Source organism: Vanacampus margaritifer, chromosome 3 (assembly GCF_051991255.1).
Source record: "Vanacampus margaritifer isolate UIUO_Vmar chromosome 3, RoL_Vmar_1.0, whole genome shotgun sequence".
Classification (NCBI taxonomy): domain Eukaryota; kingdom Metazoa; phylum Chordata; class Actinopteri; order Syngnathiformes; family Syngnathidae; genus Vanacampus; species Vanacampus margaritifer.
In genome coordinates this window covers 17,732,918-17,749,880 of record NC_135434.1, presented here as the reverse complement: position 1 = coordinate 17,749,880, position 16,963 = coordinate 17,732,918, and the positions used below count along the sequence as shown (strand labels likewise).

The 16,963-nt window shown below is 41.0% G+C and overlaps 4 protein-coding genes across 11 annotated transcripts; 3 read left to right on the top strand and 1 right to left on the bottom strand.

The window, feature by feature from the left end:
* Positions 1-131: 131 nt before the first annotated feature.
* Positions 132-4,073, bottom strand: ccdc117 (coiled-coil domain containing 117). Of its 5 annotated transcripts, none has more exons than XM_077561348.1 (6): positions 3,843-4,073; positions 3,265-3,381; positions 3,116-3,163; positions 2,788-3,042; positions 1,673-1,813; positions 132-1,597 (listed from the first exon to the last, which is right to left on the bottom strand). In XM_077561348.1, the coding sequence occupies exons 2-6, from the start codon at positions 3,357-3,359 to the stop codon at positions 1,369-1,371; spliced, it is 768 nt and encodes a 255-aa protein (XP_077417474.1). In that variant the 5' UTR covers positions 3,360-3,381; positions 3,843-4,073; the 3' UTR covers positions 132-1,368. The 5 variants fall into 5 exon arrangements, with proteins under 5 accessions (XP_077417474.1, XP_077417473.1, XP_077417472.1 ...); XM_077561347.1 differs by having other exon boundaries at positions 3,116-3,166; positions 3,265-3,384; positions 3,843-4,054; XM_077561346.1 differs by having other exon boundaries at positions 3,116-3,166; positions 3,843-4,053.
* Positions 4,074-4,179: 106 nt separating this feature from the next.
* tcn2 (transcobalamin II) lies at positions 4,180-7,917 on the top strand. Of its 3 annotated transcripts, none has more exons than XM_077561340.1 (10): positions 4,180-4,259; positions 4,517-4,581; positions 5,647-5,836; positions 5,916-6,085; positions 6,218-6,370; positions 6,510-6,712; positions 7,041-7,215; positions 7,293-7,473; positions 7,538-7,656; positions 7,753-7,917. In XM_077561340.1, the coding sequence occupies exons 2-10, from the start codon at positions 4,527-4,529 to the stop codon at positions 7,812-7,814; spliced, it is 1,308 nt and encodes a 435-aa protein (XP_077417466.1). In that variant the 5' UTR covers positions 4,180-4,259; positions 4,517-4,526; the 3' UTR covers positions 7,815-7,917. The 3 variants fall into 3 exon arrangements, with proteins under 3 accessions (XP_077417466.1, XP_077417467.1, XP_077417468.1); XM_077561341.1 differs by having other exon boundaries at positions 4,238-4,361; XM_077561342.1 differs by lacking the exon at positions 4,180-4,259 and adding an exon at positions 4,296-4,374.
* A 681-nt stretch (positions 7,918-8,598) lies between these two features.
* dguok (deoxyguanosine kinase) lies at positions 8,599-11,577 on the top strand. Its single transcript, XM_077561343.1, has 7 exons — positions 8,599-9,269; positions 9,338-9,447; positions 9,521-9,702; positions 9,931-10,078; positions 10,151-10,266; positions 10,476-10,575; positions 11,015-11,577. Exons 1-7 carry the CDS (start codon positions 9,047-9,049, stop codon positions 11,039-11,041), a joined length of 906 nt encoding a protein of 301 aa, XP_077417469.1. The 5' UTR covers positions 8,599-9,046; the 3' UTR covers positions 11,042-11,577.
* Positions 11,578-11,723: 146 nt separating this feature from the next.
* Positions 11,724-15,396, top strand: spaw (southpaw). Of its 2 annotated transcripts, none has more exons than XM_077561337.1 (3): positions 11,724-12,189; positions 14,278-15,071; positions 15,158-15,396. In XM_077561337.1, the coding sequence occupies exons 1-3, from the start codon at positions 11,787-11,789 to the stop codon at positions 15,308-15,310; spliced, it is 1,350 nt and encodes a 449-aa protein (XP_077417463.1). In that variant the 5' UTR covers positions 11,724-11,786; the 3' UTR covers positions 15,311-15,396. The 2 variants fall into 2 exon arrangements, with proteins under 2 accessions (XP_077417463.1, XP_077417465.1); XM_077561339.1 differs by lacking the exon at positions 11,724-12,189 and adding an exon at positions 12,230-12,517.
* The last annotated feature ends 1,567 nt before the right edge of the window (positions 15,397-16,963 follow it).

Here is a 16,963-nt window from a genome sequence, read left to right as displayed (position 1 = left end):
GCTGTGATTACTGTATTTTATGTGCTACATAAATAAACCTTGACCTAATACCAGAATCGGGATTGATGTCAGTGCCAACAGATGATTGTTTTTGTATACTAATAGTACACTGTTAAAAAAAAGGGGGGGGGGGGGGTGAAGCACAATTTTATTAGAAAACAAATACAAAGTGAACATCTCATTGGAATACTGCTGGAAGCATGCAGGAAAACACAAATCAAAGGAAAATATCCAGGATTTTAATATTCTTCAAAAGCTCACATAGCATACTTGCTAAGCAATATAGAAATACAGCAGATCCAAAAGATACGAACACTATAGCTTCCAAGAGGCTGTTCGAAAGCTCATCTGAATTGTTCGTAAATCGTTACATAAATTCAATCCATGATTGCAATTTGAGGCCATTAAAAGAAATGACTATAGAACCGTACTGTAACTTGAGGGTAGTCACTCTCAAACACACGGGGTGCAATGCAATGCCAGTTACAGGGATTTTTTTTTTAAGTGTAATTGCACATCCACTACAGTAGGTGGCAGTGGCACGGTCATTGACAGATTGAGCAAGGAGTATTAGCATGGTTAAAATAAAATGACAAACTGATGATTAGTTTAGTTTGTCTTAAAAAAAAAAAATGACGTAAGGTGCCGAGATCACTGATGAATGACGGACGAGCAACATTTTGTATAATGCCCACCTCTGCGAAATGCACGTTGTATTAGCATCTATGGACATCAGTCAGCGTTTGATCGTAAGTACGTAAGGACCTACTGTATCATCCTTCAGTCACAACAAATACAACTTTTATACAAAGTCATGCATGTTCAAAAGGTACACTGAGGAATTTCGTTCCTATTTATGATGGCAAAAGGGTACCAAAAAAAAATCAGGAGCGGCTCACTTGTGATCAACAAAAAACAACTCTTAATTGGTGAGATGACAATTCTTCCTCTTCCCTGACACAAGTTGTGTGAATGACGCTATGAAATACAAACAAGTCATAGTAGCTGCGTTTCTTTTTCAGTTTTTCACAAAATAAAAGCAATATTTCTACTATTTCCACTCTTGTAGGTGTTTCCATTGAGTTACTCATATCTGAGGCGTAGCTCTCGTAACAAAACTTGTTTTTTGCGATGAGTTTTTTTCTGAAATTCCTGTGTTTCCATAACAACTTTGCTTTTGCACAACTTGCATTTTGTGCAAATCTGAGGGTAATGGAAACGGCAGCTGACAGTTGTAACTTGTCTGAGATTACATTCATTCAAGCACCAAAAGAGACCAAAGCAGTGGATGATTCCAACAATTCCAAAGTGACCAAGTTAGCCCCAAGTGTGACAAGTCCTGACATGTCAAAGCAGTCTTTCACCTTCTTACATTTCCATGTCCTCCTCTCCACAGCTTTCTGCGACTGGAAAGTTATGGAGAGGGCCGTGCGTGTCGTCGGCAGGTGCGCTGTGCGGGTTGGGCGAAGGGCACGGAGTGGGGGGCTGTCGCAAAACTGTCTGTTGTTTCCTCTGTTTCTGTACGGAGCCTTTTAATCTGCGACAGAAGGGGTCTTCTGGGGGCCGCCACAACACCAGCTCCATGCACGAATGGCTCCTAAACAAACACAGGAGCATGAGTCAGTGAAAAATTCAAATTCATTCAACAATCTGAAAGCATCGGAGAACATACACCGATTGGGCTACTGTGTGTGGCAGAATGTCGCTGATGCCTCGCTGCAGGCCTTCCTTCAAACTGTCCGAGATGACCAGCACCGGCCTTCGTTGGGCTGGCTCCACATCGAGATCCTCGTCATCGTCCTCCAGCGTTATTCTAGGCAATGATAAATCAGTCTTCAGTCACAGGGATGATGGCAGCACTGTGCAAAATTGCCAATAATTTCCACTGGTTGCTAAGCAACCAAACAGGAAGTAGCCTGGTGCCTTTTCCTGATGGTTTGGATATGAAGTAGGCCGCAGCTTGGCAATACATATTTATCACTTTTACAACAGAAATCCATGGTTTTGCTTTCACTGAAATAAGAAGGAGATGTGAAAGAAGTGTGGCAATGCTAAATTTGATTTTAAGCTAACATTTTTTGTTAAATCACATATTACTACCATTTTCAACCAATCTGGTGTATTCAAATTAGTGGCGATATCCAACTGTTGCTTTACCACATCACTGTATAACAAAAATCAAATAAATGATTATTTTCCCTCCCACCCCTCAAAATTGTAAGCACAACATCCCATTACAACGTTATAAAAAGAAAAAGAAAGATGATGCACCTTTGGTGACATCTTGTTTTTGTTTTTTTGTCATGTCACAAGTTTGGAAAGTGGAAACTGCGGAATAAACAGTAATATTACAGCACCCAAATAGACAACAAAGCAAAGGGCAAGCTAACTAGCACGAGTGCTAATTTTTGTCATTTCTAGACTTGTATCCTCTGATGTAATGACGCACGCTTAATTGAAACAGTAAGAACATTTCACACCCAAATAGTAGTCCTCTAACATTTTTGTACATTTTAAATTGTAAACAGCAACAACCAAAATGAATTTTCATGGCCCAATAATATTTGCGTGAGATTACGGCGATTGAAGATTTTTGTCCCTCACAGTGAAATGCTAGAAATGGGAAAACCTGGTAGAAAGCAATGGAGCAGATAATTAACAAAATGAATAATTGATTCCAAATTTGGTCAAATGTGAGGTTGGAGCAGTGTTGCCGATTGGGTTCAGTTGCTTGAAAGTGAAGAATAAACGTCGCACGACATGCTGTTTCCCTGCCATATTGCATACCTGTTTTCAATCTCCCGAAGTCTCCTCTGAGCTGCCTCAATCTCCATGCAGGAGTTCTCCGGCTCATGTCGGGATGGGGAAGAAGAAGACAGCAGTGGAGTCACATTGTCAGGTGGCTGTGATGGAGCATGGCTCGCTTGTTGGCTACTCAAAGGAGGGCAGTTGTTTGAAGGAGGCCAGTCGGGACTTCCGGGGATGTGTGAAATGTCCGACTCAGTTTCCGCTGTTAATCTTCTTCTTTTGGCAAGGCATCCTCTGAGAAATTTGGAAAAGTTATTGGGAAAAAAACTATCAAGCGTTCACTGTATGATAAACAAGGTTAACATACTCATCTTCAACTCTCCTCCTGTGCTTCCTGAGGCATCTCGTCTCCCAACTGCTGTGATCGAGGACATATATTGCACAAATGATTACATTTTGGCAGCACACTATTGGGAAATGTTTGCAAATAACTACATTTCCTGATGTAGTCCTTACCTGTTTAGCAGTCTTCCACTCTCTAGATGTTCAGATGTACTTGGAGTTCCGAGATCGAATTCAGGCAGGCTGGTGGGCCCCGAGAATGTGTACATGCTTGGTAGAAAAGCCAGCTGGCTGCTTGTGGCCGCCAAGTGTTGCATGATGGTCCAGTCGGCGAAATGATCATTTAAAAAGCATTGTAGGTGAAACGTGGAAAGATAGCTACAACCAGATTTGGTCGGCGGAACTGTTTACTTTCACTTAAAGGTAATTTATGCAACTTGAGTGTTGGTAAACAAGTCAGCTATCTGTCCACAGACTCCACACAGGGCCAACTCTCTCGATATCACAATAGCACTGAGATATCTGTCCAGATATCTGCAGCTACACTTACAACACGACACGATTCATAGCATCATCATCAGCTAAATTGCAACTTTGTGGTGGATAAATCCTCATTTGATGAACCACCACGTTCAACCAACTGCTCTGCCCCCTTTCACAACGTTTTGTTTTCTTTTTTGCTAGCTCGTGTCCGGTACGTTCACCAAATTAGATCACAAAATGAAACACTAAACATGCGCAGCCTTACTAACCTATTAAGTTGACCTACTTGCAGGCAACGTCCAATGTTTGATCCACGCAGCGAGCAGTAAACTCATTGATAGTTGTAGCACAGCCGAACGCGCCGGAAGACTCGACAAGATTCTGGAAAACGCGCAAAGAACCATGGGAGTTGTAGTTGTCGACTAATCGGCATCGGTAAGAAAAAATGTCGTTCATCAAAACGTTGACGCGTGAAAGTTGATCCCCTCTTACCGCTCTGACTTCAATACCAACACTGTGCATGAGACAATAAAGAGCTTTGGTGAATCTGGCACATAATAGTTTCAATTTGTGTTGGTCCCAATTTCCGGGTGCTCGTCGCAAACAGCAGGTCACGTGACACCGTGGAGCTCTTATCAACCCAGCTCACTAACTTGAGCCTCACTTTGGAAGGACACTCTCAGGAGGTAACACATGACTCGACATTGTTAAACGCTTACAAACGTTTGACAAAAATAACTTTGTGATCAACAAGCCAACACTCGCGTGACGTCACGAAGAGCTTCTTTGTATGGCAACTGGGTATTTAATACTGATGGTTGATTGATAGTTGAGCGCATACCGTTTTCTCATCCCACGGTGGATGAACACGTCTGGACGTTGTTATTTGTTCTAACCCTTGGGAAATGTTTTTTTACTTTTCGATTTGTTTTGTTTTTTTAAGGTAATCCAGGATGCATTTAGTCTTTCTTTTTGGGCTGCTGGCTTTGGCCTCCAGTTTACCTTGTGGTAAGTGTTACGTACAATACCGTTCAAAAGTGATTTTTAGAAATGTCCTTTAAAATCACTTTTTAATCACATTAACAAATTATTACAATTCTGTTTTAATGTTATCTCATTTGGAAAATACAATGGTGCTTAGAATAAGACGAGCTGTTCTCGATAAATTTTAGTTCACTCTAAACTTGTGTGTGAACTGTGGTAAAAAAACAACCGTGACTCACTGTTCTGTGTTTAGGTTGATTTTGCAATTCCCTATCATAAGGTAATTGCAAAATCGTTTCCCAATCTTGAGCAAAGACGGATTTTACATCTGAAATTTTTCATAGCACATCAACAAATGTGTATTTATTAAAAAAAAGAAAGAGAAAAAAAAGTCAAAACTTAGGATCTCATTCTAGAACGCGTGTCCAAACTTTTGATTGCGTGAAATCAAATGTGCGCCTAATACATGTGCAGGAATTGAAGTTGCACAGGAGATTTTTCGGGGACCAATTAAGTTAAATTGGACAACGTCTTGTGGCACACCTGCACACTCATGAGTATTGTTCTCCACTAACCGGCCACATGATAATTTTCCCAATCTAATGTCTGTGTCAAATATACTACCCTTTCAGAAAGATAATGATTTGATTTTTTTTTTAAATTAAAGAGCATTTTAGCAGTTTATTGTGGTTGTAATTTACACTAATGTTCTGCTGTTAAAATTCTGGTTACCCAATTAAGCTATAATGCAATAAGTATTGGACACAGCTTCCACTATGATGGTGTGCTGTGTCAATTAAAACCAAGCATTCCCTTTTGTAAAGGCAAAATTGTTGATGGAGCACTTTTGACTTTCATTACATTATATAAGTAATCAGTTTTGTTTTCTCTTTCAAAAGTTGAGAATATACTTGACGTTAACATTCTAGATCGCATAAAAGTCAAGTCCACGTGCCTTAGTTTCATCCTAATGTTACTGCTGAGGCAGCACCTGTGACTGTGCCACACTTTGAGCCTTCTTGTTGATGTCAGCAATCTGCAGGTTCTGAACTGCTTTTATGAACGCTGTGACATTTTGTTTTAACCCAGACAATTCTGGAGCCAACCATGAGCTGCTGCTTTCACTAAATAAAGATCTTCTGCGCTCTGTTGAGGAACAGGAAGGACTTCCTAATCCCAGTGTCCACTTGGCATTACGGCTATCATCTTTCCACAATCTCTTAAAAGAGGGGGAACACTTAAATAGACTGACAAATCATTTACACAATGACATTCAAAGGTAATTTGTCAGAATTGCCGCCTTGTGAGTTGACCACTGAATCTTAATGTCTTCCTAATCTTGCCATGTTGTTCTTTAGCGTCCTCTCCGGCAACCGGCCCGTGGTCGGCCGCTTGGCATTGTACACTCTGGCTTTGAAGTCGTCTTGCTTTGACCTCAACACGGTCACCTTCACTGTAGGCGACACGAGTGAGACGCTGCTGATGCACCTCAAGAAACAGATGGAACAAGAGAAAGAATACATTACCTGTATGTTTACCACTATGTGCATTTTTGTTTTACAAATGCTGTTAGACGGGCAAACGCTGTTTAAACAATAACCCTTAATCATCGTTGCTAGCTAAAGAAATCACATCATCTTCTGTATTCTCCCTTCTGCAGTCAGCCAACGCCCTTTGACCAACTATTACCAGTACTCTTTGGGTGTGCTCGCGCTCTGCGTGAGCGGCATCAGGGTCAACAACCACGTTGTCAACAAACTCATCAAGGCAGTCGAACATGAGCACTTCACGCATGGAGACAGTGTGAGCATTGGTGGGTAAACGTCTTTTGGAAGTTTGCTGTCTCGTTATTCTACTTGTATAATTGTGAATCGAAAATATTTCAGTGGACTACAGACAGTCCATACAAAGTTAGTTTTCGTTCTGATAAAGCCATCACTGCCCTTTTCTAGATACATATGCCATGGCTGCAATGGCCCTCCAGTGTGTGAAGAATTCCGAGAATTCTTTTTGCAGTGCGAAGACATCCAGTTGCAATATTCACAATGCTGCCGAGCTTGACACAGCGCTGACCAAGATCAAGCAGAAGCTCTTGACATCCCAAAGGGCCGATGGTCACATTGGCAATGAGTTCAGCACTGGCCTTGCTGTACAAGTAAGAACCATTTTTTACAATGGAATGGTTAGCGTCTGAGGTTTTGTGAACTTTGAAAGTTCTCCTCATTCTTGCGTGGGTTTTCTTCGCTTTCGCAGAATAGTTTAACTACATGTAATATGTCATTGACTGATGACTATGCCAGAATATTCCCTACCTCTTGCCATAGTAATCTGGAATAGGTGCCGTTTGATTATTCTAATGAAAGCAAGTGCTAGAGAAAATTTTCCAAATTGGAGATCCAACCTCATGGAATGGATTGTTTTCAACCTTGGAGGTGATGCTGTCAGCCAAAGCCCCAATAAATCATCTTGAGTGTTGCGTTCAGGCTTTACTGGCAATGGGCAGCCCGGTCTCGGAGTGTGCCTCTTCAATGGAGGCCATGAGGAAAGATGCCAGAGGCAACAAATACCACAACCCCATGGCCATATCGCAGGTCCTGCCAGCTCTGCAGCAGAAATCGTACTTGACTGTTCAAAGCAAAAGCTGCATCAATGAAGACAGTACGTGCACCTGTTGTCTGGTGATTATTTGACCATGCAGACGCCAACTAAAAATCACAATTTTTGTCTACCTGCAGACACACTGGTTCTTGAGCCCACCGACCCTGTGGTCACTTTGCCCAGTAAGACCAATGTGGCTGTGCTGGTGGAAGTGGTGACATCAAGTGGGACGTCCACTGCGTATTCACTGGATGTGCCCAAGGGAAGCTCTCTTTTGGATGCTCTGGACCTCCTCAAGGGAAAAAACGTTGGCTTCACGTGAGTCGATTTATTCTTTGAGGTTTTACAATATGTGTTCTTTAAATATAATGTTGTGTGTCAGGTTTGAGAAGGAGTCAAGCCTGTGGGGTCCATTCTTAAGTGAGGTGAATGGCGAGCGGGCCAGACAGAGTGACCGAAGATACTGGCACCTCTCTTCTGATGGCACTGCTCTCACTGAAGGTGACAACGCACGTGCTGTGCATGGTCACACACAATATTAGACTTACAAAATGAAGCCTTTTCTTTATGTAATGCTGCATTGGTTCTGTGTTACAGGTATCCGCGATTTCAAATTGAAAATGGCTCAAAAGATCACCCTCAAAAACACAAGCTATTGATCAGTCACGAGTGGGCCAATGGTGATCACTTTGGAAGCAGAGCAACTTTGATTTCTTCCTGTCCAATATGTGTAAATTTGAATAAATGTTTTATTGTTCCACAGTGTTGACTTAAAAATTGTTACGGAATAGATACAGCGGTGAACAGACTAGTTGATTTTAAAATGGAGATTTATATTTTGCAAATGTATAAATTTGCCTTTTTATACAAGAATTTACAACAATACACTGAACATTTTCTAAGACCTGGGAAACTAGTGTTCATTGTTCTTGGGTCTCATGCAAGGTCCTATATAAATTCAGTTGTCTAAACCTATGGGTAGTGGCCATTAGTCCATTTTAACCACACCCCCTTCAAACTATTTTTAACAGTAATAAACTTCCCAAAGGTGGGACTTTTTGGGCAGCTGAGTTTAACTCCAAAATGCAGTTACAGTACTTACATATCAACAGTTTACATTAATTGGAACATTTTTGCTCTTTGGCCAACTAAAACCTGATTGGATTGAATCGTACATTTTGGCTAAAGTGGATTTAATTCTTGATTAAGTGGTTGAATTTTATTTTTTTCTTTTCGAAATTTCATGTAATCTTAGTTTCTGAAAGATACATTGATTTTTGTGGAGGTGACCGATGTTGGGAAAGTAGAATTTCATTTTAAGAAGTTTTATTCTATTATTATACATTTTTAGGTCTTAAAACCTGCAACGTAGAATTTGACAACAAAAATACAATTTGGAAGGTTTTTAGGACCCTCCGGACAATTAGTGATAATTACTGTTAGTGTTAGGCTGAAAACCAGAGTAAAGAAAATATAACTGCAGTAGTTGAAAGCAAGAAATAACTCCGTGGACAAATGTGGCCGTGAACATATAAATATCAGAGTAAAAATAAAACTTAATCTTAACTCTTCGAACAGGCTTTTTGCGACGTGGGTATTTATGTTTTGCGACAGTAAATGGCGGACGTAATATCAAGTACTTCCGGGTAATCCGTTCGCTACCTCATGCCGAAGGATGTAGTACAGTATGTTATTGTACTACATGTTACGTGGTTTGCCAATAACCACATGACAAAACGCAGTGGTACTTGCAAGTGCTACTACAGTAAATATTTCGTTTGGTTGTCATAGAGTCGCTGGAGATAAACGATCTTGTATTTAGCATGAATGCCTCAAGCCCTCGATAACAACGCAGCAGTTGACATGAGTGGTCTTATTGCCACCTAGCATCATGATTTTCCTGCACAGGTGCATTCTCCTAAATCGTTTTTACAAATCAAAACCGCAGTCAAGTGTTTTGCAGCGCTTGAGACATTGCGAGACCCGTGACAACTGCCTCCGAGGAATTACACAACCAAAACAAAACGGAGGTACCATGGCGAAAAGAATGCGCACAAGTGCAGCAGCTTCGACTCAAGATGCACTGAAGAGAGTTTCTATTGAGGGAAATATCGGTAAGATGCGTTTTCCAGAAAGTGTGTGTGAGCGACTCCCAGAGTACTAATGTCTTTTGAAATATTAGCTGTTGGAAAGTCCACTTTTGCAAGACTCTTGACAGCAGCTTGTCCATACTGGGAGGTGGTTACAGAACCTGTCAGCAAATGGCAGAACATTGACAGTGGGACCTCAAAGGTGGGTCCTTCCTTCCTTTTTGAATTGTATTGTGCATGTCATTTGTGTGATCTCTGCTGCTTCTTCTTCACAGGAGAAGACGGTGAGCAACCTGCTGGAGATGATGTACAAAGATCCTCAGCGCTGGTCCTACACCTTTCAGACGTACTCATGCATGAGCCGCTTCAAAACACAGTTGCGGCCGATGCCTGCTCGCCCGCCCACCTCACAGGGAACCCCAGCGCAGGTTTATGAGCGTTCCATCTACAGCGACAGGTCAGTGAGATAAATGCTTGATGGCACCAGAGGTCTTCTGGTGCTCTGTCGAATAACTGGGTTGGCGTGAGCAGATGATGGTTTCATTCATATAATATATTCATAATATCAAAGGAATATAAGATACTTTTCACCTGACAGGAGAGAAATTGTGAGTGTCTGGCTAAGGTCTGCCATTTGCACTATTTACTTGACTTTTAAATATTGTCTCATGCTTTTCCCTCCCAGATACATTTTTGCCCTGAACATGTATGAGCTGGGTTGTATCAACCCGACAGAGTGGGCAGTCTACCAGGATTGGCACTCGCTGCTCGTGGAACAGTTTGGACACCAGGTGGCGCTAGAAGGCATCATCTATCTCAAAGCACCTCCGGAGGTCTGCACAAGCGCTTTGCCATTAAAGGTATCAAGTTTGTGTGGAATTCCTAACAAACAATGTATTTGTCAGAAATGTATGGAGCGCCTGCAGCGGCGAGGGAGGCCGGAGGAGACGACTGTGCAGCTGGATTATCTCCGCAAATTGCATGAGCATCATGAAAGATGGCTTGTGGAGAAAACAACTGCGTGAGTGAACTGGGAATGACTCACTCCTGCATACTTTTCTGCATGTGTTTCCTCACTTCTATTACAGCGGCAATAGTGGTTAGACTTGTTTAATAGTGTCATCTTGTGAAGGCAGAATTTCTATATTGGACATCATCGAATGTTATTGCAAAACTGTGTTTTTTTTCTTTTTGGTCAAAGTGTAACATGGCTCCACTATCTTCTCTCAGGATCCATTTTGAGTGGTTGAAAAAGATCCCCGTGCTGGAGCTGGATGCCAGTGTGGAGTTTCAGAGTGACTCAACAGCACAGACGAATTTCATCACGCAGGTGAGATGACTCTAAAAGGATACTTGACTCATTGAGCCTTTTTCAACAGTAAGATGATATTTTGTCTATAATTAATGTGGTAACTTCATTATTTTTCATGAACACTTAATACCTTTAAAAACGAATTTTTTCACTTGCTGTCGACTGAAGATGACATCACCTGTTGACGAAACAGGTAACGGCCAATCATGGTTCATCACGTCGTCGTTATTAAATTTGTCTTTAAAGCTATTAATTGTACATAAAAAACGAAGTTATCAAATCAATTCAGGACAAAACATTAACTTTTTACTGCTGAAAATGGCTGGAAATGAGTTAAGTATCCCTTTAAGATTGTTGCTGCCATGCAAACGCTCGCCACAAGAGGGCCCACTTTCACATTGGAATCACGATTGTGTCTTGTTTTCAGCCATGAATGATGTTTCTCATCCTTTCTCAGGTGAAGGATTTCTTCTCTGCTTTATGAGGAGAGCATGATCAGCACGTGTGTGACACGCACGAGTCCTGGCAGAGACTCAAGTTCAATGAAGTCATTAAATAGTTGACTATAAGATAAGATGCAGTTACTGTTGGACCACATGGAAAGAAGCGCACTGTTTTTAGGTTAATGTTTTTTTGGGGGGCGACATTTTATTCTGTTACAGTTACACCTACTGAACATTTTGCTAAGTACACACGTTAATGAACACGATCTGATAGAAGAGCTGCATCAAAATTATGCCTTTAGATAAAATAACGCTAATTCTTTAATTTGCTGTTTGAGGTATTAATTCACCCTATTTCAATACGTGAGAACAAAAAATGACGACTTTTTACACCACTATGAACTGCAAATTGTGAGTATTGTTATTTTTGTAAAGGCATATTTTGGCTCATTTTTCATCTGTCTGACAATAATCATCACTTGTGACAGTAATGTGATATTTGTTGCATTATTTTGTGTGTGTGCGTCTTTAATACATTCCTGAGTGTTTGTGTCTTAATAAACGTTTCTCTATTCCACTTTGGTGGTCTTGTCTCGCTTCTAGTTAAGATTGAGGTGTGAACGGCATTGTCGGTGTTATTTGTTAACTGATTCCTGCTTGTCCAGAGGATGAAGGCATTGGAGTGACTACAGAAGATCAGCGCAGTGTGACAGGACAATGACCTTGGCTAAATAGTCTTTTCTTTTTTTTTTTGGTTCTGTTTGTGGTGGTCTCTGATGTGCTCTGATGATCAGAGGGCGCATTGGGATTCCTGGAGTGGTCAGGGGTCATCAAAGGGCAGCTGTCTGCTATAAAGGGGGCCAGTCTGCAGTTGTCTGTACATCACTTCAACCTGAGGCCAGCTGCGGGAAGGAAGGAAAGAAGGAAGAAGACCTAAACCTCTGGCTTCTGCAAATGGCTTTCTACATGCTTCTTTTCTGCTCTTTTGGCCTGGTCTCGTCCACGCGGAGGCCCGAGGATCACGCAGGCCGGGAGAGCGGCGTCGCCCCAAGGAACGTTTCCCTGCACCCTCGCGGCAGCTTCCCTCCATACATGATGCAGCTGTATCGCCACTTCAGGGCGGCGGGCGATATTGGTGACAGTCGGCCAGCTCAAGAGTCGGACTCCGTGGTCAGTCTCATGGCAAATGGTGAGTCAACGGAATGGTTTTCTGTTTGCTCTTGGTTTCGCCAGCAGATCTCCCACTGCTGTTATCTATCATCTGACCCTCCCCTTTTTACAGCCCAGCAAGTGTCAAAATGCTGATTCCACTTGAAAGGCTTTGTCCGTTTTATGTGTGTGGGACGGTGTGTATATTAGCCCTCAGACGGCCTTGCACGGGGGTCAATACACATCCTGTCCTGTTCAGCCTCCCACCTCAGTGTTTTGACATTTGTCCAAGGATCTGCTTTGTGCAGTCACTATCATAACCAGCTGAAGGTCCACGTACTGTACTAGTACGCGCTTTGTCTTCACTAGTAAGTCAATTCAGCCACTACATGGTACCATTGAGGAAAAACTGTACACTAGTTTACATCTGCATGCTACCTAGCAGTAACCAGGGTTATAATAGTTTTGGTTAGTTTTTTATTATAGTTAGTTTTTAGTTCGTTTTGACTTTTTTTTTTCAGTTAGTTTTGAATAGTTTTTAGAGCAGGTTTGTTAGTTTTGATCAGTTTTTACTTTTGAAAATGATTTGTTCTAATTTTGTTTTATTAGTTTTAGTGTTAGGTTTATTTTTTATTTTTTAATACATGGAGTATTTGTCAAGTACAACTAAAAGAAAGAGAAAACCTTTTTTTTTCAACACACGCACACACATTAAAAATTACCTTCAAAAGCTCACATGATATTAATTGACAAAAACAAAAGCTAAGTACATTTTCACTATAATTGCAGTCACAGTGCTTTTAAGATGTATGTAAGATGTAGTTTCGTTATAGTCCCTTTAAAAAAGAATGAAAGCATTTTTTATTGTTTTTTATTTTTTTTTGTTTTAGTTAACTATAGTACCTTAATGACGTGAAAAATGTTAATCAATTGAGTAGTAATCTAGTAGTACTACTAGAATGGTGTTGTCTACTAGTGTGCAATTTTGCCACACTAGTAACTTGTAGTTGTTATTGTAGGACAACTACAAGTTACTAGTGTGGCAAAATTGTCATGTGGAAAAATGTTCACTGGGAAGACAGTTATTCTACAATGTGCTGAATTAATGAGGACTAATAGTGTTCTACATGGACCTTAAAGGGATACTTCTTCTGTCTAGAATCAATTTGATAACGTCATTATTTTTCATGCGCATTTTGTCACTTGCTGTCGATTGAAAATTATATCACGTGTGCTCAGGACTCATTTAACGACCAATCATGGCTCAGTTTGCTAGCGTCACATGATCAACCCCCAGAAAATGAATTGTTTTACTAGTGAGGACAAAGCAGAAAGAGTAAAGTTTGCAGGAGTTAATTTGAACTTTTAAAGTGTAATTTTAAAATTTTCTCAGTTCAATGGTGTGTATGGAAAGTGTTATTGCCATTGCACCTGCACTTTTCCAATTTGAGAGAGACAAATCAGCGCCATTTTCCTCATCCTCCTTTCCTTTTTGCTTTTCATTTGGAAGCACTGACATAAGAAATTTTGGGGGGAGTTTGGACCCATGAAGTCATTTTCACTCACAGAAGAGAGATTGTGGTCAACAGCATGCTTGAAATGCTTTCTTCGAAAGAAATGTTCTCAACTTAGTTGGGTTGAAAAATATGGTCTTCAATTCAAAGTTGGACACAATTGTTTACAATGAAATTAATATTCAAAGACTGAGAGAAAGATGCTGTGGCTGGACGGCTCAGTGTGTAGAACCGCTGATTTAGGATAAACGGTACGGAGGATCCAGTCGGGGTAAACGTTTATTGAGTTACACTGACTGAGAGACAAAACAGATGTGTATGAGAAGAGTTACTTGTCTACTCCTATAGTGTGGATTTAACTCTGCTTAGTAAGTTAAAAATGTACTTTCTAAATAAACTCTGAAAAAGTGTTCAAATCAACTCTGTAGGAGTCAATTCAGCATTGGACATTGACATTAAGATCATGGAAATATCAAGGATATCAAATAAATGCTCAAAATCATTCTGTTTGAGCATTTACGTATTCACAGTGCTCTAGTTTTCTTTCATAATTCAGAGCACTAGCAAGATATCAAGCAAATATTCCCTTCACATCTTGACTTCTTTTCCCCCAGGTTGCCATCAAGCGGGCGACAGATGGGCCGCGACTTTCGACATGTCGTCCATTTCGACCAGCGACAGAGTCCACTTAGCAGAGCTCCGCATCCGACTGCCGGGCCGATCGGCACACAAGCGAACCGTCGTGGATTTGTATCACTCCAGAAACTGTGAGCATGACGAGGGTCCGCCGTGTCAGGATGAGCGCCTCCTCCTGGGCAGCGTCAGCGCAGCCGCCAGCAAGTCTTCATGGAAGGTTTTTAACGTCAGCGCTCTTTTGAGGTACTGGCTCTACCAAGCGGACAGATTGTCGAGCCAGGAGGGCTCGGCAGAACCCGAACCCGACCTCGGGAGCGGTTCTGGGGATTTTGGGGAGATACCAATCAAGGCTCTCATCAAGAATCCAGGAAGGCAAAGTCGTCCGATCACTGCTCGGGCAATGATGGTGATCTTCTTGAAACATGACCTCCCTCAGGAGGGTCACTCGGCCTACAGCCTCATACACACTGTGGAGAACTCCAAGTACGTCACCATGGAGCGAGGCAGCGGCGAAAGTCAAAGCCGGCGCCGCAAAAGGAACAGGATGGAGAGGGTGATGGCGGCGGCCGGCCCTGGGTTCGGGCCCACCGCGGCGCCCGACGGCGCGCAGCGGCCACTTTGTCGCAAAGTGGACATGTGGGTGGACTTCGACCACATCGGCTGGGACGAGTGGATCGTGCACCCCAAACGCTTCAACGCTTATCGCTGCGAGGGCGAGTGTCCCACACCGCTGGACGAATCCTTCAAGCCCACCAACCACGCGTACATGCAAGTAAGAAGATTGAACTGTGTGCAGGTTCAACATCACTCAAGCAGGAGTGCCGACTCATTTTTGGTCTCATTTTGTTGTTTTTACAGAGTCTTTTGAAGTACCACCACCCTGAGAGGGTGAGCTGCCCGTCCTGTGTACCGACGCGCCTCGGACCCTTGTCCATGTTGTACTATGAGAACGACGACCTGACCCTGCGCCATCACGAGGACATGATCGTCGAAGAGTGCGGCTGTCACTGAGTGCTCAACCAACATCGTCCCTGGCAACGAGGGATGGAAACATCATCGTTCATACAATACTTGATTATGACTTTAATATGTGAACGTTTATCTATTTATGTTCTATATTGTATATTCTGTACAGAAAATATCCCAAATATATTAAAACTTTATTTTTTACATCAGTGTTGTGCTTGATATATTTTTTTAAACAATTGAACAATGGCATGATGATACTTTACGGTGGCTGTGTCAATATTTTTTCAACAACATACAAAAGGATTAACAATTCGAACAACTGTCATCAGAAATCCTGATTTTTAAATGCATTTATGTTGCAGATCACTACAAATGGGTTGTGGCCTGTGAGATGAATTTGAAATCTGATTGGATAACAGCAACAGTTGTAATGTGAAAACAGATTAGATTGACATGGCAACACAAAGTTGAAATCTGATTGGATAATCAATTCAACAACCACATAAATAAACAGGAAGCAGAGCAGCCAAGAGAAATACTACAAAATAAAGAAAAGAGAATACATTAATACAATTCCATGCATGGCACAAGTTCAGGTAGAATCAAGACATATATCAATAATTATATCTATATATATATAGAGAGAGAAATAGAATTGAGGTTGTAAATGTAAGGGCTTTAATGGGTCACCACTGAAATCTAATATGAACAGGATAAATACCGTAAATGGATAGGCTATATTAGATGACCAGCAATGTATAAATTAATCATACAATGCATTTGAGACCAAGGAGTATTCAACTAGACAAAAAAAAATAAATGTCATTACACATATTTCATCAATATCATTATTTGTTTTAGCTATATGACTGGTGGGGGATCTATATTCTTCCAAGACAATATATCTAAATAAACTTGGGATAGGCGAGTACTGATACCATGTATTGTTGTCGGGCTGATATTGGCCTTAATTCAAGGTATTGAGTACTCACGATACCGGCCGATACCAGTATCAGTAAGTAGTTGCTTAACCACATATTTTAAATGGGACACTGGATTATTAATCTCATTTTATTTATTTAGTTATCAATTTCATGCAATTTTAATGAGAAAAGCTATATGGATGGTATATAGTACCTGTCATTGGCATAATAGAAATGTAATGTACTAGTTGTAGGCTATCATCAGTACTTGGTATCGGTGACTACTCAAGAGTTGAGCATTAATCCTGGTATCGTTCTGAAAAAAAAAAAAAAAGTATAGAACGTTCCTAAAATTAACATATACAGTAGTTATACCTAACACAAAAGGATAATTAGTTGTAGAGCTGGGCTCCAGACATTTTTTTTTTTAAAGGAGCATAGGTTCACCTAACCGGGAATTTTAGGGGCATACATAGAAAATTTAAGGGCACACGCTATATATACCGGTAGACTTGCAAAGTAAATAGTCATCATACTCATTTCCACTATATTACTGATAAATGAGCTGAAGTGTGGAGGAGTAGGCCTCGAGATTTGACAGCAATGACAAATATTTAACAACAGTAATGACAAAAAATACTTTTTTTTTTTTTTAATCTGCTAATTTAGTGGTTGAACTGGCGTGAGTGGATACATTTTTTTGTTGTTGCACTGTCTCAAATTTTAGGGGCAAAATGTCACCAATTGGGAGCTCTTCTGTAGATTTTTTTTT